We start from the raw sequence: 22,648 nt of genomic DNA, 5'->3' as shown, positions 1-22,648 counted from the left end.
GGTCGGAGGCGATGTGTCCCCCAGTGGCCTGCGCAGACTGGACTCCGGCGCACCCGCCGGGGAGGAGCGATTGGCCACCCGCGCACACCCGCTCATCCTAGGGGCTTGGAGGACCCGGAGCCGAGTGGCGTCGGGGGAGGTCGGAGCCGGAGGGACGCGAGTCCGCTCGGCTCCCAGCAGCGGGCTTGGGCAGCCGAGAGGCAGCGAAGCAAAGGCCGGGAGACCCGCACAGAGCAGAAGCCCACAGCCGAGCTGGGGGGTCACCGTCCCCGGCGGCCCCGAGCTGACCCGGTCCAGCCCCATCAGGCCCCGCCCGGCCTGCCCCCACCTTCCCCCCACCCCGCCCCGAGACTGTGTGCTTTGCCCGGTGTTAAGTTTCAGAAGTCAGGATGGAACGTTTCGGGTTTCTGTTCACACGGTTATTGCAGGCGCCGCGGTGGGGACCGCACAAAAGAGACGAGGGTTTGTGGGGAAAGGGTTGTGTGGTTTAACGAGGGCTTAACCCGCGGACTGCAGGTCCTTCGCGCTCTCCGCTTGCCCGGCTCCCGCCCGGGCTCGGCCTTCTTATGTCGCGTCCCTTCCCTATCTCCTCCCCGCCCCGCGCCGGTCTTGTGTGAGGAAAGAGAATGCAGTGTGAGAGGGACACCCTAAGCAGATCCCCAGAAAAATAAGAATCCGTCCGTGGCGCAGGCTTCTGGCGATTGACTGACGCCTCTTTCTCAGAGGCTTTTCCGCACTTAGCACAGAGCTGCCCGGACGCGGTGACTGCAGTCTCGGCTTGACCCGGACCGACCCGGCGCCCGCCTCCCGGTATCGCGGCGCCCGGGCTGGCAAACCGACTCCGGCTGCCCTCGCAGACACATCCGCGTAGCCGCCGGTCCCAGAGATAATACTTCAGATCATGGAGAGAAAGAGCAGCTTGAAAACGTTTGAGGGCCGATCTAGAATGGTATACAACCCACGCTGTCCAATGCACAAAAAAACTGGACACGAATTCGTCTTTTAGAAAACAAATTGCCAAGCCTGATTTTTCTTCTTTTCTTTCACGTAGGGATCCTAATTAACTCTACCGCTGTGACTACCCAAACCAGGGAGTGTGGAAAATTGCAACTATCTGGATCATCCAAGCCCGAAAAACTCGAACTTGGAAAAACTACTAAACTTGTGTCCTAAAATACCCGCATCATTGCTCTAGTCCTTCCTGTCACCAGAGTAGACAACTCCGACCCAAGGTCTACTCAGCGGGATCTATTATTTACAACCTACAACCCGGGTGGCCAAATAGAAAGAACTGATTCAGAGCAAATCGAAAATCGTTTGATGGCCTGTCTCTCAGACCCTCCGACCGCCAGCGGTTTTAAGTACCTGGTCGGAGAAACTCGCGTCCTTATCTGTTCTCGGCCCAGGGGCCGCGGAAGCAGCCGTGCGAGTTGCCAGGGAGAAAAGCAACTTTGATTTAGGGTTTCCAAAAACCCCAGAGGGCAAATGTGACCGCCAGGGTCAATCAGTCAGCAGTTTTGGTCCAGACAAGGGACAGTAGAGTGGGGCGGTTCGGTTAAGCCACGGCGCCTCCCGACGTCACACACGTTCGCTCACACTCAGCCACGCGCTTGGGGTTATTCTTTAAACACAGGGCTGAAACTTCACGGGCAGACGGCGGGGTGCGGAGGAGCGCCAAAACCCGAGGTCCAGAGCCCGCCCCTCGCCGGCCCGCCCCCGCCGCGCCCGCGCCGGCGCCCGTGCCCACGTCCGCGCGCCTCCCTATCTAGGGTTAGCAACTTCGCGCTCCCGCTCACCGCGGCGCCTCCCCACCCGCGCTCAGCTCCCGGGCCGCCGAGGCGCGGCCGCGTTCCCACGCCTCAAGCCCGAGCTCCGCGGCCCGCATTGGCCAGCGCGGCCCCGCCCCTCCATCTCAGCCAATCCCAGGTCACGCTGGCCCCGGGGAGGCGGTGCCCGGCGGAGCGGGCGGGGGCCTGCGCGCGGGTGGCGGCCGACGGGGCCCCGCCCGCGCGGGGAGGGAGGCGTGGCCGGCGCCGGCTCTTGCGGCCGAGCTGGGCTGCGGCGTGGGAAAGAGCCGCGAGGAGCTGACCGCGCCGTCGCCGGAGCCGCGCCTGCCGGGGCCCAGGGAGGGCGGGCGGGAGGAGGCAGGCAGGGAGGGCGCTGCGTCCCGCTCGGCGTCCGTGGCTCCGGCCCGGCTGCGCCCCGCGCGGTCTTCTCCGCGATGAAGCGCCCTTGCGAGGAGACGACCTCTGAGAGCGACATGGACGAGACCATCGACGTGGGGAGCGAGAACAATTACTCGGGGTGAGCGCGGGCTCGGCGGGAGCTGTCCGGAGCCCGAGGCATCGGGGAGCTTTGTGTACCAGCGGCTCGTTGGACATCCCGAGGTTCTTCTCCGCCGCCTTCCAACCGAGCGGGGGAAAGTTTTGCCTGGAATACTTTTGAGTGGTGGGCGCTCGCGGAGTGCGTGTTGGGGTGGGGCGAGGCATGTGGGTTTGCACTCGAGGGGTGGGGCGAGAAGACGGGGGACGCGGCTGAAAGTGTGCAGGGGATGGCGAAGGGTCCCCCGGCTGTCAGCGTTGGGCACGCGGACTGGGAAGTCCGGGCGACCCGCGACGCCCCCTCCACCAAAACTGTATTGGGAAGCACTTTCAAAATGGGCCAGGCGAAGGGGAGATTGTTTTAATATTTAAAGACGCTAAAAGATGACTTGCTTTTTGGAGAAATTAAAGCAATTAGCGATGGCAAGGCTAAGTAGGTTGAGATTTCCAGGTTGGTCGAGTGTAATTTGGTTGACGGAGGTGTGAGTGACAAGTCTTTCGGGCATCCTCTCTCTGACTACTTTTGTTCCTAAGTCTGGAAAAGATCGGGGTCGTGATCACAGAAGCCAGACCTCCACTCTGCAGTGACAGAGGGAGGTTATGGAGGCGTTTTAGTGCCAAGGCGGGTCAAATGATAATTGCTTCTAATTGGCATCCCCAGAAGCACCTTAATTATTTATCAGCAGCTGTCACTCAAGAGTAAAATTCTTTCTACCTTTGGAAAACTGATTTTCTTTCAATATTATTCTAACATGTACAGACCTTAGCCTGGAATCAGCAGAAGCAAAGATATTTACTTGAAATATTGTTTCCAAAGTATCTTATAATTATTAAAGTGTTGTTGTCTCATCTTAAAAAAAAAAGATCTGAAAACAAAAGATGTGTGAAAGGTGAAACCAGTTAAGAAGGGGTGGGAATGAGGGGAACAGTTAATTCAGAAATAAGATCCAGAAGTGAGAAGGTGAGGTAATAAGAACCTGGTGTGCACAAGATTTCTAAAATGAAAGAACAAATAACAGGAACCTGGAGAATTTGAGAACATGAAAAAGCAGAGTATCCATGAATTATGACGAGAAACAAATAACTAGAATGCATCATAAAAATTATGGAACAGTGCAGTGATTTGATTGAACTTTTGATACAAAATATTTTTTCATTAGTAAACTCAAGATGGGTTACAACTCAGAGTTTTAAGCTTAGGTTGAAGGCTGAGAGATACTCACCAAGAGTTTTATTTTCAAAGTAAAATATTTACCTAATAGTTGATCTAATTTTTCTGTTACTGGCATATTTAATCTAGGGTCATTCTTTTGGAAAATTGCCACAGAAAACATTGAATTTGTCCCCCCCCCCCCCCGTATGACTAATTGGAATTTTGAAATAGATAACTTCTTTTTATCTTAATGACTGCATCTAGGGACAGCAGTTTGACATACAGTGACTGTATATCTGTTTGATAATACTGCTAAACATGGCCTTTATTTTACAATAGCATTGCTTTGTTTAGTGGGTCTGACCTCAGGGAGGAGGAGGGATGTTATTAGAGATTAGCTGACTTTTAAGAAACCTTTATGAGTGGAACTAGGAAGTACTAATATCTAACTTCTCACCCTGACTGCCCATAAGTATTTCATTGGGAGACCAATAAAAGTTTAGAGATGTTTTCTGCCAGTAGATTTGGCATGTGGATTACTCATTAAAAGAAAAAAATGGCATGATTCTTTCCTGAAAAGATATGAAAGGGCTGAAAGCAAAGTTTGTTAAGAATAAGAATTAAGAATAAAATAACACTGATCTGAACTATGCTCTCTCTCTGAATTATTTCATGGGTGCCTTCAAGCACCCAGAAGAAACAATAGTGTTGTTCATACAGCACCTGACAAACTCTTCTTATCTCATAGGCAAAGTACTAGCTCTGTGATTAGGTCGAATTCGCCAACAACAACATCTCAGATTATGGCAAGAAAGAAAAGGAGAGGGGTATGTGATTCTTTTTTTTTCCTTCTTTTTGTTTCCTGTAATCCTGCCTAACGTGTAGCAGTTGTATTTTTCCATTATGAATCATTTTATCATCTGTGTATTCATAAACTTTTGTTGTTGTTTTGCTTTTTGGGGATAGATAATAGAGAAAAGGCGTCGAGATCGGATAAATAACAGTTTATCTGAGTTGAGGCGACTGGTGCCAACCGCTTTTGAAAAACAAGTAAGCTGCCCCCACCCCTGACCATCCCACCAAAGAGCTCAAAAAATCTGATTCTCTCATCTGGGAATGTGGGTTCTTGTTAAAGCTCATTAAAATAATGGTGTATGTGCCCTGATCTGGCACACAGCAGCTATTTCAATAAAATGCTTTGTTGTGGCAAAACTATTAAAAACATAATCCATCATGAAGTTGAAAAACATTTCCATTCTCTAGCTTATTTTCCCCTTCAGGGTAACATGTTCATGCTTTCTCTGTTCTTTCTATGAATACCAGTAGTGGTTTAAAACTGAGCTGTATGTAGTAGTCTTCTTTTAAAAAAAACAAAAACGAAAAAGATATCTACGTGAAATTTCATTTTTTGTCTCAAACTATTTTTAATTCTTTCAAGTAAGCTTTTTTATTAAAAAAAAAAAATAGCCAAAGCCGAGGAAGTAACATCACTCATTCTATTTCCTAAATAATAGTACTAACAAAATTTATTTACCAAACCACTTGGTTTCATTTTTAATCCCTGGGTTAATAGAATCATGTTTATTTTGAGGCATATTGTGAAAGTTTGGTAAAAATCAAACTAGCCATAAATTCTTTTCAGAATTCAAGTATTTCTTTACCAAAAAAAAAAAAAGAAAGAAAGAAAAAGGAAAAAATATTTTGCACACTTGAGAAAGTAGGAAGCCAAATGTTTAAATCTTCCTCTGTCATTTTGGAAAAGTTGTGGTTGTCCCTCGGCCTCCATGGTTGACGATCAGATTTCTAACAGCATCTTTCAAACAGCATGGCATCATACCCTTGTTGAAGATGTTATACTTTCAATTAACTTCAAATAGGATATAAGACATTCATTGTTTGTTTATTCCACTTTGTTTTTTCATGAACCACAAACATTATAAAGCAAGCCCCACAAAGTCCTTGGAAATTATCCAGAAACTGCAGTTTTGTTATTAGTCACTTTCACTGAAACTCCTGTTCATCTTCATGGAAAAATTGAACATGGACAGAAGTACAAGGTGTCGTATGTTATTGATTATACATTTTTAAAAGAAAAAAGGCACCCACTCTGCATGCTAAAACTGATAAGCTAAATATAATGGGCAAGTTGTAGTTTTGATGAGTAGCATTTACCACAATATGCTGAAAATGAAAATATCAGTAATCAATGACATTTTTTACTTTCAGTACTGAAATGTCTACAGTTATGAGGAACAGTTCGGTGATTTTTTGGGAAGGAGGGAGGGTTGTTAGATTTTTTTTCCCCCTTAACTGTTGACTTAAAACAAACCTTAAAAGCAGACCTCAGTAGTTTGGCAGTTAGTCACCATAAACACAGGCTTTCCCATTTGCTGAGCTTGGCGACCAACCCTGGTGAGCTGGCTGTGTCACAATATGATTAGAAGAGTGTTCTTTCGAGCAGTTTAAATAACTCTGGCACTCTCACCATGTGCTGGGTGCTGACAATTTTCACAAAACAAGTAAAGCAGAGGAACCTGAAATAAACTTCAGTTTCCTTTTCAAGAAAACATACTGATTTAATTATTTAGCTCTTCCAAGAAATTAGAAGCCACCCACAGCCCTCTGAGACAGCTTGAAGTGGCACATTTGTATTCCAGTTGGTTTCCAGAGGTGCCTTAAAGTGGGGGAATGGGCATAAAATATACTTCCAAGACAGTTTTATTAAGAGCCGTTTTAAAGCGTTCAGATATCCTTAAGCATTTTTGATGCTTACTAGATAAAAGAGGTAGATTATGCTTCCTTGTTTATGATCTTGGAATTTACAGTGACACCTGCTGGTAGTTATTGGGGAAAAAAAAACTTTGGAAGTCTCTCTTTTTGCACTTTGGGTTCTACTTACAGTAGTGTAGTATGAATTACCTTAAAGGCATCTTAGAATTCTATTTTTGAAAAATATGTTTTTAACAATAATTTTCTGAGATCCTGTCTCCTTTTCCTCCAGAGTTGGATTCAACTGATCCAGACTTAAGTGTCAGTTGCTCTATAGTGTTAGATGCTCAGTCGTGTCCAACTCTGTGACCCCATCAATTGTAGCTCGCCAGACTCCTCTGTCATGGAATTCTCTAGGCAAAAATACTGGAGTGGGTAGCCATGCCCTCCGCCAGGGGATCTTCCCCACCCAGGAATCGAACCCGGGTCTCCCACCTTGCAGGTGGATTCTTACCGCCTGAGCCACCGGGGAAGACTATCACATATCGCCTAATAAAGTATATTATTAACCAGGGCAGAGATTGATGCAAAGTTTGAGAATTCTGCAGTTGTAATAGTTTGCGTGGAGTGATCTTAGTATAATCGTTTTTGTGATTAAAAATTACTTATCACACCTTTTATTCTTTAAGAGTTAAAATGGCAAATATCTGTCACTAGGTGTATCATAATTAGTGTCTTCATGTGAAATTTGGAAGGAGTTCATTTTTTTTCTGTGAAAAAAATTAAACTGAGAATTTCTTAGGGAGAGGGAAAATGAACATTCAGGATAAATTGTTCCAAATTTGTTTCCATAGGATTTATGAGACTTCATTATTTGTTTATTCAGGGATCTGCAAAGTTAGAAAAAGCTGAAATACTTCAAATGACAGTAGATCACTTAAAGATGCTGCAGGCAACTGGGGGTAAAGGTAAGTTGGTGACTTCATTCCTCCCCCGCTTTCTGCCTTTCTCTTTTCATTTTTTTCTCCTTAAGATTGTAAGGAAGTCATAGTTGAACAGTTCTTTAACAAGCTGAGATAGGAGGTCCCAGATTAAAGCCGTGGAAATCAATGCTAATGGCAGGATTGAACTCGTGGGAAAGAACTTCTGGAACAAAAGAAGCACTTGACCCTGGGCTTGTGTTTGCTTTCATAGTACTGTGGGAGTAAGGCTTCATTCACAGCAGCCTGGTCAGAGATTTGTTTGGGACTTTCAGAAGTGCATGCTGGAATTTGTACCAAAGACAAAACAAACACACAAACATCCAAACATAAACAGGAGGTTAGAAGCAGTCTTTTTGTGTTCTTCTTTCCCTCCCCCACCATCCTCCCCTCCACCCATTAAATCAAGGTTAAGACTCAATATCAAGCAGCTATTCCAAAAGAAGTGAATTTTCATTGTTGTTTTCAGAGTCTGATTGGTCTTGTATTTAGACCAGACAGAGCATTCGAAGTGCAGGTAGTGAGTCTCTGTCCTGGAAACCACCGATGCAACAGGCATTCCTGCAGAGAGCAAACAGGAGCAGGTGCCCTGGCCCAGTGCCATGGAGAGATGTCTTCTGTACCACATAGTGATTTAGGGACGAATAGCCCAGGGCACTCAGGGACGGACCCTCACTTCATGGTATAAATGGATGTGAGATCCTGAACGCTGATTCATTCAGATTTCGTTATCTTACTTCTCACATATCAGACTTGATTTTGCCCTTTGTATCCTTTTCACCCTCCAGAAGGCCTTCGGTATTCATCTTAGCCAAGGGTGCTGGTCTATATATTTGATAACTGGCTGAGGAGAGGGTACCACAAAGACGAAGTCTGTCTGTTCGGCATTGGCCTTTTAGGGCAGAGCACCAGATTTCTTCCCTAGATCGGAGCAGAAGCAAGGCAAGGAGGGAAATAGCTGTTTACCAATCGGTGCCCACGTATTTCAGTATTGAACTCCAGCTGAGGACCTGGGGAACATGAGCTCTGAGCATCACCATCTTTCTACCTGTGTCAGGTGGAGGGTGATCATGGTAAAGGGCTGCCTTCACACTCAGTGTGACTTACCCGCTGTTGTCCCTGCTCAAGGAACCATCCTGCATGAATGAACATACTGAATGGGTATGGAATTGTGATTTCTTCTCATTAAAATGTAACCCTCTACAAAGCATGCAAATATTCTTACATGGTAGAGAACTGGATGAAATTGTAGATGCCAGTGATCCAACCCAGCTTAGCCAGTGCCCCCACCTTTAAACCGAGACAGGTGCTGAGCGACACGGGGAGGCCTGTACTAGCAGCATTGAATTCTCAAGGGCCCCCGCAGCCCCAAGATTCTGTGTCTATACGTGCCACCCCAAGATATTAGGAGACTGATTGAGTTAGAGATGCTTCAGGGGAAAGGGGTTTGATTGTTTTACCTCTCTTGGCACTGTTAGCTGTAAAGCTAAGAATTTTTATCAGCGTTTCAAATAGTTGGCATGAGCTATACTTCTAAAGAGTAATATTGTTCTTATGCCTTAGTATAAAAATGAAGTTCCATCTTGGTTGCTATTCTCGGCTACCTGAACAGTCCTAAAAATCCCTCCCAAAATAGTCTGTGAACAGACATTTGCGAGCAAGTTCCATACAAGTCGCCTGACTGCCCGGTCATTGGAGAGGTCACCTCACCAGAGAATGTGTGGGCCTTCGGGGGAGGGGGGCTGGCAGTGTGGGCGCAAATTGTTAGACTCACAGCAGCTATGGGGCCTCAGAATGTACTGGCGAAGGGCAGAGACTCTGCGGTTAGGTTGCCTGGTTTCAAATCCTGGCTCTGCTATTTTTTTTTTTTTTAAGCTCTGTGACCCTATATAAGTTACTAAGCTTCTCTGAAGCCCAGTTTCTTCATCTATAAAATGAGGACAGGGAGAGTGTTTACTTCACAATGTTGTGAGTTTAGTCACTTAAAGCCCCATAGAGCAGTGATGGAAGTGGCATGTACCCCTCTGCTATTATTTTTGGCCCAAGATCCAGTCACAGGAAACAGCTGCTCATCATCGTTTCCCTCTGCATTCAGCAATAGAATAGGAATTATATAATTTATATGCCTTAAGATGCAACAGAGAACTCAGCCATGTGTAACAACATATAGCCAGCAAATCACCAATTTCAATTACTTTGTGCCTAGTCATGAAAAATTCTTGGAAGCTCTTGGGGTTCAATTCTTTTGATCTATGCTTTAGTCTGTTTTGCTAAGGCAATAGTTTCTAGAGAAGATTTAGAGTAACCTAAATTTCTAGATCCCTCTGGATTTCTGGACTTTGTCTATTCTGATGATTACCTCCCTTCTCTCATGGAAGTCAGAAGTCTGCAAAGCCTTACAGAGAACCCTAAGGACACTTAATGTGAAATCTTTCTTTGAAGGCATCTTCTTCAGGAAGAACTTTACCTCCTAATGTCAGGGGCTTTATTGCTAACTGTGCTGAAGGCCTGGGATAATAACGATTTTTGTTGCTTATTTTCCACATTTCATGATATTCTCTTATGTCAGCTTTGTGTTGTTACTATCTTAATGTATATATTTTCTCCAAAATTTCTTTTTTGGGACTTCCAAGTTCTGTTGGAATTCTAGCTCTTGGACTTTGAATACTGTGACTACTATTTTTCCAAGTCAAACTATAGAATAAGTTAGTTTAAATGTTAATAGATGATAAATGAAACAGGTAATACTTTGATCTACAAAAACAAAAAAGATAATACAGTAGATGCCTTAGATGAAAATAACCTAGTTTGAATTTGTCATTTATATATACACACATCCCCAAAGTAAGTAAACTAAATTTTAAAAATTGTTTTTTAAAAAAACTTGCTAGTGAGAAAAAAAATCTGAGAAAGATATGTTTGTACATACTAGAGGTTACTAATTCAAAATGGTGACATTTCCCCAAATCTCTGATTATTATCAGTACCCTAAATGGGCACTGATACTAGTCAGATGTTATTATTTTCTATTCTAATGTATTATCTTTGGATGAAAAGAGATTCTCATAAATGTGATGGACTTTAGCCATTTTTATGATAATAACCTTATGTGTAGGGGTACATGCACACACACTGACATAATTAACATAATTTTTTTCTTGAATAAATGCCAAAAAAAACTTAAACTAAGCTAACCAATGAAAGAAATTTATATTTGAACTTCAGGAAAGCTAGGAGTTATAGTAACCTCATGTCAGCCAAGGAGCCTCATATTACCTGATAGAAAAATCTTACCTTCAAATTAGTAGCCACATTTTGTGTGTGTGTGTGAATTGAATTTTTTACTAGAAAAAATGCCATATTTTATAGATCACCATTTATGAGAACCCTACTAAAACACTACAACAAACTGGCCTTGAAGGGAAACAGCACAGTGACAAAAAACGCAAATACTATACCTTTGAGGAGCCTGCAACCAGGCTAATTGAAAATCAACACACTATATAACCTGTTCGTATTTGTGTGTGGTATGGTGGGAGTAGCCACATTTTTTAAAATCATTTTGCTTTCTTTAAATTTTTTTCATACAAAGAATGGCGTTTTCATTTTGTCCATTAAAAAAACAACCACCATGAGTCACGAAGCATGTATGACTTTATTAAGCAGTTCTAGCACATTTCTAACAAAGTCCTCAATCTGCTTGTATGCTTTTCACATCTCTGCTACAAATGCCGAGAGAGTGAGGATGTTTCCGATAAACCCTTTAATCTCTAACTCATGTGACAGAGACAGAGAGACGGGTCCTCTGTAATAGCCGTGCAAAAGTTTACTAGAGAATTTCACTGTCCCACCATACAAGAGAGACACCATTTTTTTTTCCTGGAAGTGTTTGAAACACAGATGTTCTTAATTTTTTTCCCCCGCTGTGATATTTGGTTGCAAGAACAGCTGTAGTGTATAGCACTACCAGAATTGTCACACATGTGAATTGCAAAGTACACTTTCTTAACGGCTGCAAAAATTACGGCCATAAATAGCTGGCAACATCTTCAGGGAGGATCGCTAGTTGTACTTAAATCTCTGAAGAAGAGGGTGGAACGTAGTTGGTGGTGACCCTTATTAACGGTTATCATTCTGTCTCCCTTGCTGTCTCTGCTGGCCCGCACTGTGCTCGAACCCCCGTTTAGGCTACTTTGACGCACACGCCCTTGCCATGGACTTCATGAGCATCGGCTTCCGGGAGTGCCTAACGGAAGTGGCGAGGTACCTGAGCTCCGTGGAAGGCCTGGACTCCTCTGACCCACTGCGCATGCGCCTGGTCTCGCACCTCAGCTCGTGCGCCTCGCAGCGGGAGGCGGCGGCCATGACCTCCTCTCTGGCCCACCACCATCACCCGCTGCACCCGCACCACTGGGCGGCGGCCTTCCACCACCTCCCGGCAGCCCTACTCCAGCCCAACGGACTCCACGCCTCGGAGTCCACGCCCTGTCGCCTGTCCACCACTTCGGAAGTGCCTCCTGCCCACGGCTCCGCCCTCCTCACCGCCACGTTCGCCCACGCGGATTCCGCCCTGCGGATGCCCGCGACGGGCAGCGTTGCCCCCTGCGTGCCGCCTCTCTCCACGTCTCTGCTGTCCCTCTCCGCCACCGTCCACGCGGCCGCGGCCGCAGCCACCGCAGCTGCGCACAGCTTCCCTCTGTCCTTCGCCGGGGCCTTCCCCATGCTCCCCCCAAACGCAGCTGCCGCCGTGGCAGCTGCCACAGCCATCAGCCCGCCCTTGTCGGTATCAGCCACGTCCAGCCCTCAGCAGACGGGCAGTGGGACAAACAGTAAACCTTATCGACCCTGGGGCACAGAAGTAGGAGCTTTTTAAGTTTTCACGGAACTCCTCGCAGTAGCAACTGAATGTCCTTCATTTCCGAGTCAGCTTAAAACCTCTGCAACCCTGGAAGTAGCCGTAGAGATGTCTGCAGACCCACAGAGAACAGTCAAGCTGTTTGAGACACAAACCTCACAAGTGGAAATGTGGTATTATCTTTTTTTTCTCTCTGTTTCGGTTTAAGGCGATTTGGTAACTTGACATCAGTAACTTTTGAAAACTTCACACTTGTTTCCATTTAGACGTTTCCTGGAAAATATATGGACCATACCATTCAGCAGTGCATCAGGATGTCTGAATTGGGGAAGAAAAATGACCTGACTCAATTCTCTTGAAACTAGATGGGAAAAAATATTTGTGTTTCATAAGTGCCTGAGCTAGTAAAGTTTTCTTTTGAACATACAACATTGCACAAGTAGAGAAGAGTGTAGAGGTTGGGCTAAGAAAGGATAAGGGACTGAAGTCCTGCATTAGGCTGCAGATACTTTAGTACAACACAAGAGAAGAGCGTTCTGTTGAAACCAGCAGGTTTTTATTGGCCAAAAGGATTGCTGAAAATAATTTTCAAGTTGAAAGTCCTAGTTTTATCTTAGTTTGCTTTCTTTGTACAGACTTGCCAAGTGGTGACATTTAGCAATGCATTCGTGTAAGCAATTATTACATCAGTGCTCAAATTAACAAGCATTTCTGCCCTGCCTGCAAACCCCCAGGCATTTTCTTTCATGGCTCAAAACGTGGTGCTTCTTTATATAAACCATGCATTTATAGATTGTACCTAGAAGCAAGTGCTTACTATGTGCCCACCAGAGGCTATCTGACTCATGCCAACTTGAAAACTCTCCAGTTGTAAAAGTTTAATTTATTCTGTATCATTTGGACAATTTTTACATATTTATCTTCTTGATTTCATCCCAATAACATGTAAAATCTATTGTCACCTTTTGGAGAGAAGTTGCATTTCTGGAAGTGATGAGGCAGGGAGAGAACGATGGTAAGAGAAAAGCCACGATTTTTAAACGTCCGTTGTCAGGCTTATGATTGCATTTGATCCCAAATCAAGATGAATGTATTCAATGGGATGTACATAAATTATTTTTGTCCATGCCTAGAGTAGTGCTACATAATGTGTTTTGGTTTTGTTGTTCTTGTTTTGTTTAACGACAAAATAATCTCTTAATACTTTGAAATTGAGCACATGAGATTTTATGTTTGAAAGACAAAGACACAGCATGTATTATTATGCACTTCATTTCTCTGCTGTGTGGAGAAAGCAATAAACATTATGAGAATGTTAAACATTATGCAAAATTATACTTTTAAATATTTGTTTTAAAAATTACTGTACCTAGTCTTCTATGCATTACTTTGTAACCTTTTTCTATGCAAAAGTCTACATATCACTAATTAAATGAAGTCCTTTTTGACCATTTTAATGTGGATGAGTTGCTTTGCAGAATGAAAGTTTACAGGAATTTCAAGAAAGGCCTTGTTTCACTAACAAATTAAGCTTTGGCTTTTCTTTTTCTAAGTCATTTGGTATAATTCACAGCCTTGAAAATAACAGATGTTTGAGTTTGTAAATCAATTAAGTATAGGTGAGTATGACACCATTTGGAGGCAAGAAGTGATTGGTTTCCTTTACCTTTTATTTTTAGCATAGTTCTTGGAAAAGTGCAAACACCAGAATGTAAAATAATAGTATACTGAACGTAGGGTAATAAGTTTGTGTCATACGTTTTATAACTCAAATATTTATAGAGTTTTTAAAACATCACATGCATACATGATAGGTGTGTGTGTATATGTGTGTGTGTGTGTATATATATATATGTTGATAAATCCTCTGTACCTACCTCAAGATTCTTTTGATGCTGTAGAAACTATGCAGGGATCCCTCCTTCAATGAAGCCTAAAATAGACTATCTCAGAGTTTCTGAAATTGTGGGGCCAAACATATGAGAAGAATTTTTTAATGTTCTTATTATGCTTATCAGTTATGCTTAGAGTTAAAAAAGTGGGAGACCTCTTAAATCATTTTAATTTTGAAAAATCAAGCATATAGTTTATTTATTTTTTCTTTCTGTAAGTGGGTGAAAAAAATGAGCCAAAACAGATCACCTTTATTCCTTGTCTGTAAACTCTGTGGTTATTTTATGTCCATTAGCTCTGGTGGGATTAGGTAACAAATAACAAAATGGGTTTAGTGGTATTTGGAATTTGTTTCTTAATCATGATTTGTGGATAACAGGCATAGAAATAATTTTGATTTAGGATCTAATAGTTGATTCTGTGCCTGTTGACAGCATTCAAATAACTTTTTGTAGATTGTAAACTTTTAGTGATCAGGATTTTTTTAATCTGAATTAAATATTGAAAGTAAATCCCTTCCTTTCATCTTTTTCTCTTCCTATTTTTTCTTCCTTATACTGTTTCCTTTTCAGTTAGATATTGGTTATTATTTTTCAATTTAGTTGATTAAAATATTTGCCAGCCAACATGTTACATAATTGCTAAGGGTTGCCAGTATTCCTAAAGATAATCGTCAGTAATTTCAATTGTTTAAATTTCATTGGTTCTTGATCAATGTTTTACATCTTCAATTTTTAACATTGTATTTCATTACATTAACTTTATCATTGAGTTTTCCCTCTCTGATTCAGTGTTCTGTGAAAGCAGTGTTCTGCATTTAAGTGTGGGAATTTTCAGTGTTCACTACCAAAATAGTAAAAAAAAAATTTCTTTTTATAGTTTAAGGGAAAAAGAACTTTTAGGGTTTTATTTATTGGTGGCTTTTAGTTGGGTAAAAGTTGGTCCCAAAGTTAACTCAAAGGATTTTTGATGGGGAAAAAAATGAAAAGAAAAAAAAGGAGAACATTTTTAGAAATTTTGTTTTCCCCAGATGATGAAAGCTATATGTGTGACTAATTAGAACCCAGTTTTGTATTTCACATCAGTGAACAAGAAAGTATTTATTGAATAACTCCCGTGTGCCCAGCATTATGTTGTGCACACTCACTTTCTAATGCTGTGTGATCTTGCAGCCTGACAGTGTTGGGTACGACTGCCACCTGAGCTATTCACAGGGACCCTCAAAAGAAATAGGTGCCCTGAAAATGAGGGAAGGGGTTTCTAGAAACTAGCTAGGGAGGCTCTTTCTCTCCTTGGGATCTTTTGCAAATACAAATCCTATCATATTTGGAGAAATCTAAGGAACTTTTAAAGTAATGTTTAAACATAGAGTCCAAATATTAACTAGACTGTTGGCTTATAATCCACATGTACAAATGTATCATCAGTCTTAAAGATGCCTTTTAAATTATCTTTCTTATTATATATTTAACTTGTCCCTTTTGCCAATAATTAATGCAAGGTAAAAGTAGTCACAAAGCAAGATGATTTTAGAATTTCATATCTCTGTAAGTCCAAGACTCCATCATTTACAAGGTACACTATTAGTTTAAGTTTTTAAGGAAAAGTACCAACCACCACAACATAATTTTACATATCCCAATTTCCAAAGTGTGAAACTTTTTTACAAATTGCATCTTGGATTTGAGGTGATACAATAATAATATATTCAAATGTGATTTTAAAAATCCATGGCTAGAAATGTACATAGATTAAAATGTGGGGGATTTAGCTTACTTTAAAAATATCAGCAAGGGTCTTAGTTAAATCAAAGAATCTGGATTGACCTTGTAATGGTTTAATGATCTAAAGATAGATGTATTTTTTTAAGCTTTTCATGTTTTTATTGTACAATGGGACTATTCCTAGTTCTGCATTTTACTGAAGAAAGGAGTTTGACTTCCCCTTGTAATTCTTTTAAGATCGGAGCAATAACTGAGGTTGTGAATATTTTAGCAGCTACAACAAAGCATTACAGCAAATACGGCATCGTAAACTGTGACTTTAGCTTGTGTTCGGTGGAATGAAGGATAAGTCTTTGAACTTGAATGAGATACCTTTAAAAGAAGAAAAAGTCCCTTAGCTCCCATAGACAGTCTTGTACAAGAGGCCAGAGGCAGACGGGAAATGGTTCTTCAGGTACCAGGTGGCACTTTCTCCCCTCTTCTAACTTTAGAAGAACAGACAGGAGTAGGGTTGCTTGGTCAGGGAGTCAGGTCCTCTTTTAAGACTGACAGAATCAACAGCACACTGTAAGTCACTAGTCTAAAAACAAATATAAGACATAATACTATTAATACTGTTCCATTTTCTGTGCTAAGCGCCGTGTCAGGTGCTTGAAATATGTTACCTCATTGAAGCCTGGTTAAGTGTCCTATAGAGGAGATAGTCTTATTATCACTGCAGGTTAGGAATGGAGAAGAGGTTGATCTCCAAGGTCAAACCTAGCAGTTTGACCTGTGAGTCAGCCCAGGCCTCTCTGATTCTTAAGACCATACCTTTGACCTCTAGGCAGTAGCTTCTGGCAGTACTTTTGGACTCACTCATTCAGACCAACCAAAAGTTTCAACCTGCCTGAGATCACTTTGAGCTAAAGACGAGGAAATTAGCATAAAAATCACTATCATCTCTCCTGTTTAGTATGTGAAAGGATAAAAAATAATAACTGCACTTTATAATAATGCAACATAAAAGAAAATTATTTTGGCAGTTCCCTGGTTTTAACTCTCAACTGTCAAGCAGTTGAGAGTTAAAATTTTAAACTGTTTATCTTAATCAGTGAAGTTACCCTCTGTAAAAGCTATCAAAAAATATTCTGTGATCAAGGTGGCTGACAAAAGTGAGGCAAAATAGTGACTAGATAGCTGAGAGAATTGAATTTGAAAAAAAATTCCTGTCTTCCATTAGATATAGAAGTTAAGGGATTTTTTTTTTTTGAGGGGAAAATGATGGATTATTCTGAATGTTTATACATTCCAGGTCCATCATGTCATAAAACAGCACTCTTCGTTTGGCCTATGAAGACCTGCTCAGTAATCTACTCACTTTAACAAGTCTTGTTATCAAGAAGGGCTTTTTAACTAACCTAAAAATTTCCACCTGCTGTTAAGCATGCTTTCTATAACAGTTAACAGTTTATATGTGTATAATTTTTCAAAAATCTTATATCCAGAGACATTTTTATATGCCTCTAAATTCTCAGTCTTCTGAGAACTGAATATTCTGTATCCTAAACCTCTGTTGTCATTCTATTAGTCTGTGGGAATGAAGAGATTTATGCATGTGAAATGAAATATGCATGTAACAGAATGCCTCATAAGCTTTTTTATTTAAGGGACTGAAAGAGGCAAGTTAACTCTAAAGTTTCTTGCCTTAAGCTTGCATTGCAGTCATTTTGGGTTTTCATTGCAGTGAAAACAAAGTCAAATTTTCTCACGTGGAAGAAAAGCTATTTTGCAAAGAATGGCTATTACTCATAATGTTTCACTTGTGTAAGTGGAATGATAAATTTTATATTGCTCACAAATTCCTAAAACAACTGAGTATTTTGAGTTAATCCCGCCTATTCTGATTATAAGTTGTTGAGCTGAATATTATTTTCCACATTATAAAACTAAAACTCCTCCTGCTTCCTAAGTCTTTCATTGCCTTTTTTTTTTTTTTAAGCTTTTCACTTAAGTGCAGAGAACCAAAGATTTTTTTTTTCCCCCAGCAAAACAACATGACCAGAGCTTTATGTAGCTGCTTGTGTAGACTTTCTCCTGGGCCAGCAAAGTCTGTCATCTTCCCATATCCTAGCCAGTCTGTCCCAGCACAACTGCTTTAAATAGGCTTCCCATGGAGACGTGGCCGCAGTCAGGAGGGCAAATCACAGAGGTGCAGAGACCACATGTCATCATCGTCATAACACATTTCTCAGTCACAGTCACCAGCCACCTTCCAAACAGGAACTGAGCCAGCCACTTTTTTGTCTCATAGGCAGCCACTGTCAAATTTATTTTGTTATTTTGACATATTTCTGACAGCAGAAAGATAAGCACAGCATAGTGCTGTGGAGTGTGGTAAGGTCAAAACCCACATACAGCCTGCTGACGTCAGATAAGGGCACTGTTGTCTCATGAGGATATTGTCAGGCTCATCGGGCAAGCATTGTCTCTGGTGACAACATTCTTTACTGCTACAATAAAGAGCCTTGATGGGACATGGAGTCCTCTTTCAAGGTACAGAAAACCCCCCAAAGGGTATCCAAGAGTCCACAATTGCTGGGCCTTAAGCAGGCTTAAGGCATACGTGTTACACCAAGAGAGCTTACCTAAACACCAAGTACCACCTGACTGTGACTGTCAGAAGAACAGGTCTCAGCAATAAACCTGTGAATTATCTGGCTCATGCTGACCAAGTCTCACCACACAGTCTACTGACTTTGATGTGACCGTCAAACCCCAAGTGTGCCCAGCAGCGGGAGCCACAGACAGAACCACACAGGGTCTAAAACTCAGCGTAAGTGCCTTTAGACAGTTCCCAAGACACTGACATCCGGCAGCCAGCTTTCTTGCTTTGGGTATCAGGAGCTTAAGACAGAAGGGTAAACAAAATTCAGCACTGTTTATTTTCAAGATATGACAAGCCAGAGAAGTATAAAAGTTATCTGTTTAATATTCCCTTTAAATGTATGTGTTCGAAGTGCTAAGTTGCTTCGGTTGTGCCCGACTCTGTGTGATCCTATGGACTGCAGCCTGGCAGTCGCCTCTGTCCATGGGATTCTCCATGCCAGAACACGGGAATGGGTTGCCATACCCTCCAGGCGATCTTCCGGACCCTGGGATTGAACCTGTGTCTCTTATTTCTACCTGCATTGGCAGCTGGCTTCTTTACCATAGCGCCACCTGGAAAGTTTAAATGTATAACATAGGGGTTTAATTCTGTAGGCGTATCCCCCATTGATACAGGAAAGACATATTGATATACATGCTAAATGACAGTGTCACTCCACAACACTATCCAGTTTACCATATGTTTAACTAGTTAAATCCGGTCTAGTAAGCAGTTTTAAGATGTGGTAGCTTATTTAAAATGTTGGTACTTACTCAGATCACTTATACATAACTTGAAATCCATATTTGTAAATCTAGTCAGTTTCTCTCTATTCTAGTCAATATTGATAAGTCATTTATAAAATCTCACCTCTTCAGTGAGTAGAATACGTAGTATAATGACTAAAAGGACGAGTTCTGAAGTCAGATCTTGGGATGTATTGACTGGGGCGGTCCTAAGATGGGAGAGGAATAGGACGGGGAGACCACTTTCTCCCCCACAAATTCATCGAAAGAACATTTGAACGCCGAGCAAGTTCCACAGAACAAGTTCTGAATGCTGGCAGAGGACATCAGGCACCCAGAAAGGCAGCCCATTGTCTTTGAAAGGAGGTAGGACAGAATAGAAGAGATGTGTTGACTGCGTGACCTTGGACAAATGAGTGTATCTGTGTCAGCTTTTTCTCATCAGTAAAATAAGATTTAAAAAGCAGCACCTGGGGCTTCCCTGGCAGTCCGGTGGTTAAAACTTGGTAAGTCCACTCCAGGGAGTGGGTTCAGTCCCTGGTGGAGAAACTTAAGATCCTGTATGCTGTGTGCAATGCCCCCCGCCCCCCCCACCAAGAAAGAAACACCTATCTCACAAGGATTTTCTGAGGGTTAAATGAGATAATGTTCAAAAGACCTACATGGTATACTATCAGTAAATAGTAGTGTTACTCATTCAAATTTAGTTTGTTAAAAATCTCTTAAGATCCAGAACAAGTCTCACTTGTCCCATTCACACAACTTTATTCAAATACGGGCCCAGGTAGGCCACCAAGACCTATTCTCTTTACATTAAATTAGTGGCATGTACATATTTCTTTTTGAATGTATTTACAGGTGGATAGAATTTCAGACTTAAAAGAACATAATTTAGACCAGTGCCTCATTTACCAGGTGAAAAATACAGAGACTCAGCCAAGTTAGATAATTTCTCCCATCATGTAATCCAGGTCTCCCGATTTCTGACACATGGTCATAAAATAAAACTTTTCTTTCATACCTTTTATACTTTAGATGCCAAAGGTTATTATTCTGTTGTGATGTGCAAAATCAGACTGTTTATTTGTTAAGAAGTACACTTCACATTTCCTGTCTTCAAAAGCAATGGTTTTTAGTTTGATTCAAAACAAATATGATGGAGTCATGTTTTTTTAAAAGAAAAATCTGAAATCTAACACAGCTGAGATTGAAATTGTATTACTGTTTTTTAATGAGGGGACTTCCCTGGCAGTTCAGTGGTTAAGAGTCCACGCTCCCAATGCAGGAGGCACAGGTTTGATCTCTGGTTGGGTAACTTAAGATCTCATATGCTGCATGGACTGAAAGTAAATAAATAACATCCTTCACTATAGAAAAACTAATTACGCATAGGTGAACAGAGTCATGCCACCATCTAGCACTTAAGGCAGAATCTGTCATACACACCGATGAATCCATCTCACCAGTAACTGGGCAGGGAGTTCGAGCCACTCGCACCCCCTTTTCTGTGCCTCCCTGTTACTCTTGGAATGAAGACAAAATCCTTAACCTCAGGCCAGGAGGCCATGTAAGATCCAACCCCAGCCCACTTTTTAGACCTCTGCTTACCTCTCTTTGGAGCAGGGCATGGCAACCCACTCTAGTATTCTTGCCTGGAGAATCCCATGAACAGAGGAGCCTGGCAAGTTACGGTCTATAGGGTCGCAAAGAGGCGGATGTGACTGGCGCGACTTAGCAAACAGACACACACCCCGTCTCTGCTACCTCTGACTCACCACCCAGCCATCTGCCTTTTTTCCAGCCCTTTTCTCATTGCTCTCCCCTCCTACAAGGTCTTGTACATTTTCCTTCTACTCTGAATGTTCTTTTCTCTCCTTCTTACCTAGGTAACTTATCTTACTTTTCAAATCTTGAGAGATGGATCACTCCTCTAAAATCTCCAATTGGTTCAAAACCATATGGAATGACTTGAACCACACACTTTTCCTTCACTGAATGTATAAGTTGCAATTTAAATTTGTTACTATATGATTCCCTATCTCCACCACCACAGGGAAAGCAAACAGTAGTGACTGTTCCCAGTGGTAAAGAATCCGCCTACCAATGCAGGAGACGCAAGAGATGCTAGTTCAATCCCTGGGTCAGGAAGATCCCCTGGAGAAGGAAATGGTAACCCACTCCGCTATTCTTGCCTGGAAAATCCCATGGACAGAGGAGCCTGGTGAGCTACATACGTGGGGTCGAAAAGAGTCGGACATGACTTAACGACTCAGCATACACATTTTGTTCACCATTAAGTTTCCAGGGCAGGGCCTCTTTACCCTGTGTCTGGTACAGAATAGAAGCTCAAAAAATATGTGTGAACATTGGATGAATGAATGAATACACAAGTGCATGACTGACTGACTGAGGAATAAGTGAATAAATGTCATACACTAGACCTGCATTCTCGTTGCATTGTGTTTATTTGAATTGTTTTCGCCAAATTTTAATCTGATACCACAATATATATGCAGGTAAAATCAAGCATACTTGATGAAATGAGATGAAAGAAGCTAAAAGAAAGAATTTTCTATTGCTCCTTATGAATACAATAAACTCTAGATTTTGACTAGATCCAACATTCTCAACTGGTTCCAAATAGGAAAAGGAGTACATCAAGGCTGTATATTGTCACCCTGCTTATTTGACTTATATGCATCATGAGAAACGCTGGGCTGGATAAAGCACAAGCTGGAATCAAGATTGCTGAGAGAAATATCAATAACCTCAGATATGCAGATGACACCACCCTTATGGCAGAAAGTGAAGAAGAACTAAGGAGCCTCTTGATGAAAGAGGAGAGTGAAAAAGTTGGCTTAAAGCTCAACATTCAGAAAACTAAGATGATTGCATCTGGTCCCATCACTTCATGGCAAATAGATGGGGAAACAATGGAAACGGTGACAGACTTTATCTTCTTGGGCTCCAAAATCACTGCAAATGGTGACTGCAGCCATGAAATTAAAAGACACTTACGCCTTGGAAGGAAAGTTGTGACCAACCTAGACAGCATATTAAAAATCAGAGACATTACTTTGCCAACAAAAGTCCATCTAGTCAAGGCTGTGGCTTTTCCTTATGGAAAAGGTCATGTATGGATTGTGAGAGTTGGACTTTAAAGAAAGCTGAGCGCTGAAGAACTGATGCTTTTGAACTATGGTATTAGAGAAGACTCTTGAGAGCCCCTTGGACTGCAAGGAGATCCGACCAGTCCATCCTAAAGGAAATCAGTCCTGAACATTCATTGGAAGGGCTGATGTTAAAGCTGAAACTCCAATACTTTGGCCACCTGATATGAAGAGTTGACTTATTTGAAAAGACCCTGATGCTGGAAGGGATTGGGGGCAGGAGGAGAAGGGGACGACAGAGGGTGAGATGGCTGGATGACATCACTGACTTAATGGACATGAGTTTGAGTAAACTCCGGGAGTTGGTGATGGACAGGGAGGCCTGGCATGCTGCAGTCCATGGGGTCGCAGAGTCGGACACATCTGAGTGATTGAACTGAACTGATAATTCTCGAAGTAACTATGGGGTGTGTGTGTGCTAGTTGCTCAGTCATGTCCGACTCTTTTGTGTCCGACTCTTTTGAGACC

The 22,648-nt window shown here is 42.2% G+C and overlaps 1 protein-coding gene across 1 annotated transcript; it reads left to right on the top strand.

Moving 5' to 3' along the window:
* Positions 1-2,059: 2,059 nt before the first annotated feature.
* HEY2 (hes related family bHLH transcription factor with YRPW motif 2) lies at positions 2,060-13,475 on the top strand. Its single transcript, XM_020878880.2, has 5 exons — positions 2,060-2,304; positions 4,223-4,301; positions 4,441-4,524; positions 7,070-7,151; positions 11,351-13,475. The coding sequence occupies exons 1-5, from the start codon at positions 2,222-2,224 to the stop codon at positions 12,034-12,036; spliced, it is 1,014 nt and encodes a 337-aa protein (XP_020734539.1). The 5' UTR covers positions 2,060-2,221; the 3' UTR covers positions 12,037-13,475.
* Positions 13,476-22,648: the final 9,173 nt, after the last annotated feature.

This window comes from Odocoileus virginianus, chromosome 19, assembly GCF_023699985.2.
Source record: "Odocoileus virginianus isolate 20LAN1187 ecotype Illinois chromosome 19, Ovbor_1.2, whole genome shotgun sequence".
In the NCBI taxonomy this organism is placed as follows: Eukaryota; Metazoa; Chordata; class Mammalia; order Artiodactyla; family Cervidae; genus Odocoileus; species Odocoileus virginianus.
Note: the sequence above shows the minus strand (reverse complement) of the source record. Positions and strands in the feature narration are given on the sequence as shown.

What these genes read in the sequence shown, in the direction of transcription:
- HEY2 (XM_020878880.2), top strand. Translation starts at nt 2,222, where the DNA reads ATGAAGCGCCCTTGCGAGGAGACGACCTCTGAGAGCGACATGGACGAG. An exon ending in AGCGAGAACAATTACTCGGG is followed by an intron (nt 2,305 to 4,222) that starts GTGAGCGCGGGC and finishes CTTATCTCATAG; the next exon opens with GCAAAGTACTAGCTCTGTGA. An exon ending in CAACCGCTTTTGAAAAACAA is followed by an intron (nt 4,525 to 7,069) that starts GTAAGCTGCCCC and finishes TTGTTTATTCAG; the next exon opens with GGATCTGCAAAGTTAGAAAA.